At 40.2% G+C, this 13,041-nt stretch overlaps 1 protein-coding gene across 5 annotated transcripts in view; it reads left to right on the top strand.

Annotated features, from left to right (window-relative positions):
* The window catches only part of LOC144042988 (RNA binding protein fox-1 homolog 2-like), a 55,063-nt gene that overhangs the window by 16,369 nt on the left and 25,653 nt on the right, over window positions 1-13,041 (top strand). For 3 of the 5 annotated variants that reach the window (XM_077556139.1, XM_077556140.1, XM_077556138.1), the window contains exon 3: window positions 12,769-12,969. In XM_077556139.1, coding sequence (XP_077412265.1) covers window positions 12,769-12,969 — 201 coding nt within the window. Of the gene's footprint in view, window positions 1-473; window positions 1,092-12,768; window positions 12,970-13,041 lie in introns of those variants that run through there. The other 2 variants (XM_077556142.1, XM_077556141.1) reach the window with 2 other exon arrangements.

The following is a 13,041-nucleotide window of genomic DNA, read 5'->3' on the forward strand; positions in this document are numbered from 1 at the left end:
TCTGATCCAGCCCTTACTCCATCCCTCTGGACTCAGTTCCAGCCAGACTCAGCAGATGTCTGAAAGCTTGGCATCAGGGCTTCTTTCCGCAGTGCTCCATCCCTTGCATATGGAAGTGCGGTGCGGAAAACTGCCCTCTCATCTCTGCAACAAAACAGTGTTTGGACAGGTGGAGCCGCATCTAGAATAACGATGCATTGCAGTGTCCTAAAGATTAACGTCAGGTTGGGGTTTAGAGGTTTGGTATTCCCTCATTTTTGAGTCTCCCATCTGTGTTGTGAACGCAACTGCTGCAGATGATGGTGAGCATAGAGCCTACCCACACAGCCAGCTAAGTCTTTTCAGACTGCCCTCGTGGCTAGCTGCTGCTGCTTTTTTGGAGCCGACGAGCTGTCATGCAATAAATAAATCATCTAAAAAAGCTGCAATGCAGTGGGGGTTGCCTTCTGCACTGCCAGTGTGAATTGAAGAAAGCCTTTTCTTCCCTCCCGTTTTCTCCTCACCAGGGGATTGAGAAGACTGCAGTGAATCCTTTCAGATTCCAACCCAGTGAAGATTTAGCTGGCTACATGGATGCTCTGAGACTAAGGCTGAGAAGGAGGTTAGGTTTTAAAGAGAGGCGGGAACAAGAGGAAGCAGGGGGAAGAGCGCGACGTGTAACATGAGCAAGTGAATGATAGACAGACACAGGAAAGAGGGAAGAGAGCAATAGAAGGAGAGAGTCTCGTCTCTTCCTATCAGGCGGGGAGAGACGCTAAGGCCTGAAGGGATCAGAGCAGCAGAGCCGGCTAGTGAGACGAAGAAAAAGAGGAAGACAGTGACAGGTAGTAAAGGCTCGTGTTGGGAAGAAGCGACACCGCGAAGGGAAGGAGGAGTGGACGAGGGAGAATTTGAATGTGAAGACTGACGTGGACTAAAGCCATTGTCTGCTCATGGTCCTGGAGCCCAGGCCAAGGAGCAGAGGAGCAGGGGGTGAGGTAGAGACGCACCAGGAAGGGGAGACAAGAGAGACCGTGAAAGTGGAGAGCTGGCCAAGAGTTGTTCTGCCAGGTCAGACAATGATGGGGCTATACTACCCAACGGCACTGCTGGTAAGATCTTAAACACAGCATAGCAACTTGCTGCTTAGCGTTGGGACTGGAAAAGAGAACAAAAATAGAGTGTTCGTTAATTTGATCTAAAGTGTCTTCATGTGGCTGGCTACCTAAGGCAATGAAAATTATATAATGGTGTAAATGAAGATGTAGTTGTCTGCTGTATTAAGTCTCATTTCATGCTGCACAAGTGGCTGTTTGGATTTAATCTGCCTTTATATGTATATGTATGTTTCTTTCTCTCTTTTTAGTCAACTATTTTTAGGGATGGATGCTAGAAATTAGCATTCCATACAGACACTATGACTTCCATTAGATACCTGTTTCTCAGTTGTTGCAGATTTTTTTTGTACATCGCTAATAAATAAACCTTAATTAGATCAAAGATTGCAAAAGAGCACTGTTCTATTTTTATTAGCAACACTGTGGCATTCAATGTTTATACAGTTGATTTCAGTTGCACGCATCACTGCTATATGTGTCTGTGCTTCACGGCAGCTAGAAGCCTGGGGATTAGAGCCATTTCATGGCTCTGTTCTAGCATGTCCTCTTCTCTGCTTTTGGGTTTTTACAAGCCCTGTGTAAGGTTAAATGTGGTAGCTAAAGTTGCTTTAATGAACAGTGCTGACAAGTATGCAAGTAAGACTGCACACTGTCTCATGCACAGTATACTGTGGGATGTAATGTGCTTACATTGTTGTTAGGCAATCCAACATGGTCAACAAAGACTTCTATGCAGTTTAAACTTGTGTCCTTGGATTGATGCTGACAGGTGTCAAGGTCTTGTTGTTGTGACACACATTTCCATTGTAGAGAGAATACGTTTCTGATAGTTTGCAACAGCTATCATCTGCAACTGTCGCTTGTAAAAACACTTTCAGTCACCCTCTTGTTGGATTCCGTTTGTATATATTTTTTTGCTGTATTTAATTTCGAAACTCCACCTAATATGTCACTGCTTTCGTTTGTGAAAATTATTTGGTCTCTTTTTCCATGTTGTTCCTCCTTGTGTTACACATTAGTTTGTCCTGTATTTTCTGTTGTTTCCTCACAATCCCCGCTATTTTTCCCCCATAGGCAATTGGAGCTGAAGGCTTAACACTTTTTCGTCCTTTAAATGTCCCATGAGGGAATGATCCCATTCACACATCACAAAATACACCTTATCAGCTAGTATTTCCATACAGCACCAGAATTTGACTTTTAAGTCATTAGTATTAACAAATGAGTGATTTTGCTAGTAGTCAAGTTAGTGGTGACTTGTGCAAGGGTCTTTTAAGTCGTTAAGTCTCTTTAATCGATTCCTACTTGTCTCACATTGAATCTAATCGGTAAAGACTAAACAAATGTTTATAATATTTAGTTTGGTTTATCGGCATGGCCTTGCTGTCAGATAAATTGATTCTGTGATGCCTAACTAGTGAGCAAAAAGTATGCAGTTAACAGAATGAAACACATCGCTCCTTGTGTTCTGTTAAACTGATGTAAAAACTCAACATGCGTGTTATCAGTTATCCATCGGTTACTGAGCAAAATTTTGGTGCTGTATGGAAATACTAGCTAATTTTCCATTTCTCATGTAATTACACAAGATCCTCACCCTGGTGTGCTACCCTCTGTGTTGCCATATATACACTGAAGACTAGTATAAGAATACTGCCGTCAAGTTTATTGGAAACACAAAAACAATCAAAGCTGTTATTCCAGATCAGATTCAGAGCTACACTAAACTACAGTAGACAACACATTCAAATGGCAGAGTTGACGCCTGTCCAAGTTGGGTTATAAAGCCCATATTTTATTGCATTTTCAGTGTTTCCCACAGATTTGAAATCTACTTGGGTGGGTGGACTCCGACGGGTGGGATGGGAGGAGGGTTGAACTGGAGGTGGGTCGCAGTCCTGTTACTACCTCTCCTCTAGCCTCACGATCTACAAGTGAGTGACGGCGAACTGACATTACATGCGGTATATCCTGTCACAACACTTTTTTTTCTTTTTAAATATATTTTTAATAAATTTCCTTGAAGTGTTGGCCAATTTACTTGGGTGGCCCACCCAAGTATTAGCATGGTGTGGGAAACACTGATTTCCCCTGTCAATTGTCCATTTTACTTTTCAGTTCCCCTTTGTCAGGGACATTTGTTGACCGATAGTTGGCCTTCCATGTTTCAATAAAGCAAATTGATGGAAAATACGTTTTAGTTTGGACCCAATTAGGCATGGGCTGATATTAGATTTTGACGGTATGATAACCGTGTGCAAAATTATTGCGGTATCACGGTATTAAAATTACAGCTCTAAAATGTACTTTAAAAACATATTTGGGTAAATAAAAACAGCTTTTTTTTTCATTCAACACATTCTATTTCATTTCTAAACTAAATACAGAATATTTGGTACATTAAGAAACGTGTACCAAGCTAAGTTTAAATAAATAAATGCTGGCATTTTTCTTGTTTGGATTCTTCTTAGCAAGTCACAGTGTCATCAATGGTGAGCTATTTTTCGAACATACCCCAGGTTACTCATTGTCCTCGGGGACACGCTTGCATTTATTTATTTATTTTAAGGACAATAAGCGTCTCTCCTTATCCCCACCCCCACCTCTCTCCCTTCTTCCCCCCTCCTTGCACGTGCACTCGCTGTAGAAGGTGAAGAAAGTTAATAGAAGACAATTAACTTCAATTGGCTCATTTAAGCAAGAGTTCATTACGGTGACAGACAGTATTAGCGGTTATTGAAACTAGGGATGCTCCGATCCACTCTTTTCATTACCGATTCAATACCGATACCTTGAGTTCATTATCTGCCAGGACTGGACTGGCACAAATAATCGGCCCTGGCATTTTGACTTGGGTCCGCTGGCCCAGCCTGATTCCTGACCGCCCTTGGCTACCATGTAGCTCTACCGCTTATGTTGATTGGTTCAGTTTGATCTCTATATTGTATATATTGGATGAATGGGCTGCTCCTTCTAAAATGTGGGCCGGTCTCGGGGTAAAATGGAGGAAAATAATCATTGGATAGCACCACATCGGCCCTAAAGAGTACTGGCCCACCGGGCATCTGCCCTGTATGCCAGATGGCCAGTCCAGCCCTGGTATATGCCGATACCGATCCATACTAAATTGTCTTTGCACTAGTCAACTGTGCATAATGTGGCCATGGCTCACCTGATTCCAACCGCTCTTGTTTACAAAATGATTTCAATGTGCCCAATCTGCGCACTGTCTTTCATGTCTGCATTTAAAGAAATATTCATAGGCTACATGCTTTTTTGCTCTAAATAGTTTAAGAAAATATAAGATCACCAAATGCCACCTTAATGTACAAAATGCCATTACAACAGGCATAATTAATTACATTATTCGTTGTCTCACCCGCCTCGGCAAACTCTGTTGCCGCTTCCCACTCGGCCATCCTTCCATGAAGCCTGCCGGCTCGCCACTTGCGAAGACTGAGGCAGCGAGCCGGTGGCAAGGAGGCGGCTTCTCGCTGCCGAACGGCTTCCGCTAGCTGGCGACGCGGGGTCTGCCTTCCTGCCAAATGGCTTCCAATTTTCCCCCAGTGCAATTTTGACAGACATAGGCTGTGCCAACTTAGCAAAGGGGAAATATTTACCTCACCATAGCCCCGTTTCACCCCGTTATTGGAGACATGAACGTGCGTGCGCCCAGGAGATAAGCCTCTGTGGATCGAGACCAGTTTGACAAATACCAGATCCATTTTTACCCTCCAATATCTGGGCCGATACCCGATCCACGTATCGGATCCAAGCATCCCTAATTGGTTTGTATAAAACCACGTTAAACCGGTTATCGGGCCATGCCTACACCCAAACATAATCTCCACTTGAACTGGCAGCTCTTCATCATCAGAAAATATATTGCTTGATGATTTACAATTTACAGTGTCATTTACAGCACTCACAACTCTGATTATAATATAGATGATAAACGAAGAGTTGCTCCTGAACTATTTTTGGTTGGGAAAAGTACTGTTTGACATCTTAAAGGTGTATTCAAGAATCTTTTGTCGCTGCGTCTTCCGGGTGGATCATCTTAACGATTGGTTGTAGATCCCGTCAATCAATCTGCCGTAACGACCTTGTGCGTGCTCGGTCGGTGTTTGTAGCATATAACCGCTGAGCTTTGGATTCAGCCATCAAAATATAGTTGTTGTTTTTTTCACATCAGAAATTCTAGTGAATCTCCTGGTAAAATTTACTTAAAATTTTAAAGTGCATAAATCTTTATTAGGTGTTTTCAAGTAAATATCACACCCTATTTTTACAGTGTTATAGGCGTTCCCCTGGACGAGCAGGAGAGCTGGTAGAATGGTCTTCAGCATGCAATTTTTTTTAGAGTGGCAAACGGATGTTTGGCTTCTACATTTTGAGAAGATCCTAGAATACACCTTTAACTGTTTGTCTATCTGATTCTCAGCTTTTTGTCAATTAATATTTTTCAGTCGTTTTCTATTTAGTATCTTTCTTGTCAAATAAAGATTTCTTGTCATTTCTGAGTGTGAACAAGTGAACTGCTGAGCAATGTCGCAGAGAGGAAGGAGACGTGGGCTTCTTCACTAAATTGACCATGTAAGGAGATGGGTATTATCTGTGACTTGATGGACATTACAGTGAAGATGTTTTGAGTGACTTTGGGGATCAGTACTTTGAATGGAAGGGTAGGATTGGGGTTTTCTTCTCCAACTGCTGGAAAAGACATGCATGCAGGAGAAGGTGTGTTTAAACGTATATCCAGCCTATGCCATGCAACTGTGCTCACAGTTACAGGGGACATACCTGTATGGGAATTGTTTGATTGATGAGTTGGTGTCAGTGGGTGCCACGTTCAGCAACTATAGCTGTGTGTATTTCACTGTGGTTCAGCATATGGAAAAACATATGGCGTCGCAGGTAAAACTGGGTTTCTACTGTGTGTACATTAGGTGGAAAGGAAAAGCTAATCATGAATAGTTTCTATTATAGAACTATGTGTGATTTGTAATAGCAGTTTCTTTAAATTCCTGCTGATTTATTATGTATTTGCTATACAACTAGTACCTATTAGCCACATTTAAATTATTTTCGCAACACTTGTGCTTAAGCCAGACATACCTCCATTAGAGAATGCTATTTTTTTCCCTTTTCCTTAACTTTCCTTTAGAGTATTTTGAGCCATCAGTCCATGTAGCGCAGCGCATATTACTTTTGCTTTGAGTCGGTTGTTGAAATTCAGCTTGTAAACTTTTGTCTTTGCTGTTTAATGTTGTTCTTATTGCACATTTTTTCCATTTAAATGACTGATTTAAATTTCAGGCAGGTTTGGATAATTAGCTTTAAAATTACTTCAGGCTTGTTTCACATTGTTAAGCAAATTGAAAATTGCAAAATTGTTTCTATAAAATAGCACAATGGCCAAACGCCACTTTCTTCCTTGTCTTTTTCTTCTTCTTTGTAGTCTTCTCTTGGCAGCAGGGATGTGATTTTTCCGCTAATTCGCGGAATTCCGCTTTTTTTATCCCCCCCCCCCCCAAAAAAAAATTCCGTTTTTTTTTTTTTTTAGTAGTTCATTGTGTATGCACATGACTCTGACAGATAACATCTTCTGCTATAACAAAGACATTTGTGGTATGCTCTAATATGAGTTACTTTTCATTTGGTCATGATACAATTATTTGTTCATGAAATTTGAACTCTTCAACATTATTTATGTGTTAACTTAGTAATCACATTAGTTAGATATGATGATATTTTCAGTGATAGTTTTTAAAAGCAAAGGCAGTCCAATGTTTTTGAATGTGACTGATTTTGAGTTGACTAAAACTGCCATTTTATATGGGATAGTTCAATATACATTGAAAATTTATGCTGTTGTTTTGTCTATTTCTTTGTCATGTGAGTGCATTGAAAGTACTTAAAAACACGGAAAACCCACTTCGCCCCCCTTGTCCCCCCACCAGGGCACTGCCCTGGACCTAGCTGGGTGCCAGCGGCCCCCAGACCCCCGGCTAAATTTTCAGATAATTTCACTTTGGTCAAATCACATCCCTGTGGCAGATTACTTTATATGGGCTCTCAGCAAAAAATCTGCACATTCACTATTTATTAAAAGACAGAAATAGAATTACTTGCTCAAAAATCTCAACCTAGACTGCAGCTGCTGTTAATAGAAAGCGTAATTAATTGGAGTGTAAAAATAAAAAAAAAATACTAAATTGGCTTGGCTTGACACAGTCACGTTACATGGTGGTGACAGGACACCCCCCCCCCCGTTAATGTTGATGTAGAACTTTTGTCTCCATATAGTAAAGATCATGACAATTAACCTGAAATTAACTGAATTTTTTTAATAAAATAGGGAAAAAATTTACTCAGGTAAGGAAGGAAAACAATGCGTAACAACTAATTTGGATTTGATGTCTAACACAGCAATTGTCACCATCATCAATTTGCATAAAAAACATAATGACAGAAACATCTCTTAATACTACAAAATCACTGCTTTTTATTACTTTAAGTTTGTTCCTGCATGCATCATGAATGTTTTGAGCAAGATTGTGTCAATTTAATGCATTTCACTTAATAAAACGGCGACTGTGTACCGCACTACAAACAATGACATCCCAGCCATTTACATTACTTGTCATGGAGTGAAAACAATGATTTTCAGACTCAGGTTGAAATGACTGGTACTCTATGTGGCACATTGGAGGTGAGTTTAATTCTTCATGTTTAGTCCATGACCTTATTGACTGCACAGTGTTTATTCCCAACCCTGCTTGAGAGACATTGCACACACAACTAAGTGAGTGTCTCTCACTGATTATATTGACTGACGGAGAGGGGCTTCCGCCAATGCTTGATTCGTCAATATTTTTTAAGTTTGCCGTCAATCGCCAATTGTCAATAAAATGGGCTGGAATAATGGGGATGGAGATGGTTGACCCATTGAAGTTACTCAAAATGATCACGTTAAAATATGTGGAGTTTTGTAACTGACCATTTTCTGCAACGGCATAAGAAGAAGAAAAAAAAAAGCCTTCTGCGGTAAACTAATTCCCATTCAGACAAGCTTTTTGTTCATTTAAACGCAATTGTGATGTGCGATTCACGTTTAAATTCAAAGTCCAAGTTTAAAGCCTACATTTGAAATTAAGAAGACCTCATGATCACCCCTTGTCAATGCTTGTTAGCGTATATTCGACTGATGCGTTTATTGCGTACAGTATTGACACTTGTGAGATCAGCAGTTTGCAGTCGCAACTGAAGCAGACCTCTTTTGTAGTGGGAAATCAACCACCCCAAAATGAGGCGGATAGAGCCAATCACAGATGTGGACAACTGAGTGAGTACAATGCAGTGGAAACAGAACTTCGGGGTTTGATGTCAAATTGTAGTCAAGGGAAAATAGGTCTGACCACAGTTTTCTGTTCTTTTTCTCAAGGTGACACAGAGTAGGAGCTGCAAAACACATTCAATTTTTTCATCTTGTCCAAGCATGTGATCAGACCCCCACCTCAATAAGACTAGAAGTTTTTCTTTGAACTGCTGCGTCATCACTCACTACAGCTCAATCTTCCGAGCATAGCACACCGTAACTGTCTTTGGTGCAGCTGGGTCTAAAGTCTCAGCTGGCTGTCAACGGCCACTGCGGCTAAACAGCGAGCAGGCTATTGGATTAGGGAAAGAGAGGGACGGAGCTCATTTGCTTTGCGGCAAAGCATCTTAGTTACTGTAATTAAAAAGCCTGTCTGGAGAACAAGTGTTTCTAGGCGTCACCCAGGCCACAGCCTTTTGTTTCTTAAATTCAAATTGTGTATCACAGCAAAATTTATATTATTTTCTAGAAACGTTTCCAATGGGGAAATTTCAAATGCAAATATAAATTTCACTTGAGCAGCTACCATTTTAGCATACAACATATTAGGTTCATGGCATAGACCAGCTGACAAGGAATACGATTATATATATATTATACTACTAGAGTTTTGGGAAGTTTTTCAAACTAATGTGATGACACGGTGAGGAAACAAGCACCCCGTATGAGGTTATTTATGGTCGCGGACATATACTTGTCACTGAGGATGTAACAATGACGGCAATATCGCAATATTAAACTTTTTTTTAATTTTAATTCGGCATGTTTTGGCCACCTACGTTAACATTTAGGACCCACGCGGATTGGCCAAAAGAAAGGGATTGTAACATGTTTTAGTTCCTCCACAAAATCTCCTTTGACAATGTGTGCATGCATTAGCAAGTAAGTGCCTCAATATTAATGTTTTTAGTGATTATAGGTTATGTACATTCGACATTTCCGTCAAAAAACATTACTTTTGGCCAGCTTCAGACGAATACGGCATTGTGAACTACATCGATTAGGGGTGCACGGTAGAGACGGTGTATTCAATATATAAGATATGAATTTGGCTGAAGGTAGAGATTTGGAACTCACCAGCCAACCACGGTAGTGCATATTGACATTGAAGTCTTTTTATACACTGCCGTACGCACTGCGCAGTGTGACAGAAAATGCCATAAATGTTTATGGGCAGCCCCAAGAGAACATGAAATAAAGTATGTTTAAGTCGTTATGCCCACATCCCCTTGCTATTTGTTTTGGGGAATGTTTGTTAGAGCCTCTGCTAACCTACAAGATGCGTTTCCAACGCTAACGCCGCTAAACATGATGCAGAGGCAAACGTTTGCAAAGCATCAGGTCAGGTTTTCAACATTAGTTACTAATCATCACCTCAATGGGAGTGAAAAAGCTTCACTTCTGTAAGTATCATTATCACAAAGGGAGGGCAAGTAGTAAAAACAACACCGGCAAAGCTGTGCTAATGCTAAGCTATCGAAATGCAATCACAAAGTAACTGCTTGTGTGATCCAGTCGACTTGTCACATAGGTCTAGCTGGAAATACGTTCCAGTGGAGAGTAAGCAACTTTGAACAGCATGATATAAATCAACTTAATAAGTAACTGCTGTAGAAATAAGCATAGGAAAGATACACAGCCACCAGAAACTGGAAACAAAGTCGGACCATCACAGCACACGTCAGCTGAGACGAAGAGTATATGTCAGTAATATAATCAATATTTAGAATATAAGAACCTGTATAATTAGTCACGCTTTGGAGAATTTCTCATAGTTTCGGCAGTAATATTGGATACAACAGAGTTTTTCCTGTGTACAAAATTCAGAGGCAGCCACCTCCCGCATTATTTGCTCACCACCTCCAGCCTGAGTGACTAATAATGAATGAATGCTTCAACATGATAATAGTCATATTTTTATTGGAACTATTATTCTTATTATGGCATCATTATATGTTGCCTGTAAAAAATGAAAGCAGGTCAGTTGAAATTACAGAATACATGTATGTCATGGCGCATGTCAGGATTAGGGATGTTCGATACCACTTTTTCCCCGATCGATATGCAACTCTTGAGTAGTCACCGCTGCTGATACCAAATACCGATACCACTAGTAAATAAAACACCCCACCCATAAATGACAGAGGATTTTAAAGAAAGACCTATATATCCCAATATATTATTTTTCCCTGATCGTAAAAGATAATGGTATCGGTTACCGCTGCTGTGAGTACCGATGCCTTAAAATAAGACTGTATATATTGACTGTATTGGCACCGATACGAAACCTGATATTGGTTGTAACTTGTCAGGATGATACCACTGCTGCCTCATTTTGAGCCAGGAAATTAAAATAAAAGTCGCATAACAAAAATAGCATCTCATACTCATAGCATACTTAATCCAATCTAACAGCAATGTTATTTGTTATTTGACTGCTAGTTGTTACTTTTGACCTTTGAGATCTGATTCATATAATTAAATAGGCTTGCTTTTAGGGGTGCACCGACAATTTTCTGTCAGATCGCCGATCCCCGATCTTTTAAAAAGTCTGACCTGCCAATCCCAATTTTTTTTCATAACAAGCAGCATACACCTTCAGTATTCCCATCTTGTTATTAAAAAGCATTGAGCAATATTTGTGAAATAAAACAAACTGGTTGTTTTAACTGCAGATGAAGTAGTTCTCGCAAATAAAAATTAAAAGGCTATGAGTCATCTGAGCACAGTGGCTGATTTTTTCAGACCTCTGAGGAGGAAGATGATATCGGTGCAAAAGATCGGTTTATTTTTAAGGGATCGGTCGACCACAGATCCCACAAAATTAAGGAAATCTTTTTTTATTAGGATTTTAAACAGAATAGCGAAAGGCTAATTTATCCAACATAGATTTGAATGAATTATGGAAAACTAAAATGAACGGTGTTTTCATTTAAAATATCAGCTGTATTTTTTTGTTTGCACTATATTTGCAACATGAGATTTGCATAATAAACGTTATCTTAATTCATATTTGTTTCATAATTATTTATTTGATCAATTTAACTTCTCTAATGTACTATATATTAAAACTGCAGAAACGAATATTTTATGAAATTATTTTTTACCTGACTTTTTTAAACACAGCATTCTGATTAATATCGCATTTGTGGAATGTGAATGAAGTGGCAATATCCACTCGTTTTTACCTTTCTCAAGGATACCAAACCCAGTAAAATTGAACAGGGATTTGACCTTTACCTGAGCCCTTATTTTAATGTCATTATAGTATGTGATGTTGAGCCTTTATTTTAGCCAGCTGCCTAAGAAAAAAAAAAAGATTTAATACACAGGTACATTAACAGGAATCTGACATATTTTTGGTCTGTTAGTTTTGCCTCATCTCTGGTCCTTTGCGGCTTCATTTACTGGGTGTCTTCGGCGGAGAGCAAGGTCCGTGTTACAATGATCACACACTTCTGCCATTTTCTTTTCTCTCGCTCACATTTTTGCCATCTTCCCGCTCTGTTGTTGTTGCTTCTGCCTCATACCTTCCTGTGAGTAGGTGACGCAACACCCGTTTGCAGTTTTGCTTTTCTGTGTCTGAGGCACGACATGCAAATCTGCCTATTTTAAGCCTTGACTTTTGTGTTTCACTTACAGTGTATCCACTCATTTATAGCTTCCCACTCAGACCATGTTTCTTCTTGTCCTTGCTCTAAAGGGGTTATTTGTTTCAAAATAATACGAGGAAGCAATATTGCTGCTGCCTGTCACCACACACAACACATTCAAGATGCAGTTGATGTGCCCTAGCAGCAGCAGCACAACTAAAGAATGTGTAGACTGTATTGCTGGCGGGGCCACAGCAGTACCGGAAATAATGGGGATGCTATCAGAGTCAACAAAGCTCAGCCCAGACACATCCATTAGTATTTATTGACTACTGTAGTATAGTATTAACACCTTCAACACCACCGGCTATAAATGTGTCTTGGACTATTATTTATTTTTCTGTGTCTGTCTCTGCATTTCAAAACATGTATTACATTTTCAAACTCTTAATAATGCATGTGTGTTGTAAATATTTCATGGCTGGTTTGACTGAAAATATGCCTGCTGCAGATGCAGGTAGAAGGAGGGGTTGAGGATAGCACAAATAGATTGGCTGGGAGGACAGTTATGTGTTAATGGAAGTGAGGGGTAAATTTGTATCATTCTGCAGGTCGCAACTGACAATGTTAGAAAAAAAAGCATTTTGATTTTGAGTTAACCATCATCTTTTTTTCTTTTTTGGGGGGTTTCCTGCAGGGGGCTCAGGATTCAACAGGAGCACAGGAAGGTTTGGTGGCACCAGCCTTCACAGCGTTCCCTCCTCCACCTCCTCCCCAGAATGGGATAGCTGGGACAGAATTTGGCCCTGGGGCCATGTTTGGTGCAGGGGGTCAAGGTACAGCTGAGGTAGGCGCTGGTGCTAATGGGGACACCACCAGTACCACCATCAGCAGCAATGTAAGCATTGTGTGTTGTCAAAGGGTTTCCTGGTAGTCAGGGTCAGTGTCAGGCCTAACTTGATATTATGGA

Source organism: Vanacampus margaritifer, chromosome 2, assembly GCF_051991255.1.
Source record: "Vanacampus margaritifer isolate UIUO_Vmar chromosome 2, RoL_Vmar_1.0, whole genome shotgun sequence".
Taxonomy (NCBI): Eukaryota; Metazoa; Chordata; class Actinopteri; order Syngnathiformes; family Syngnathidae; genus Vanacampus; species Vanacampus margaritifer.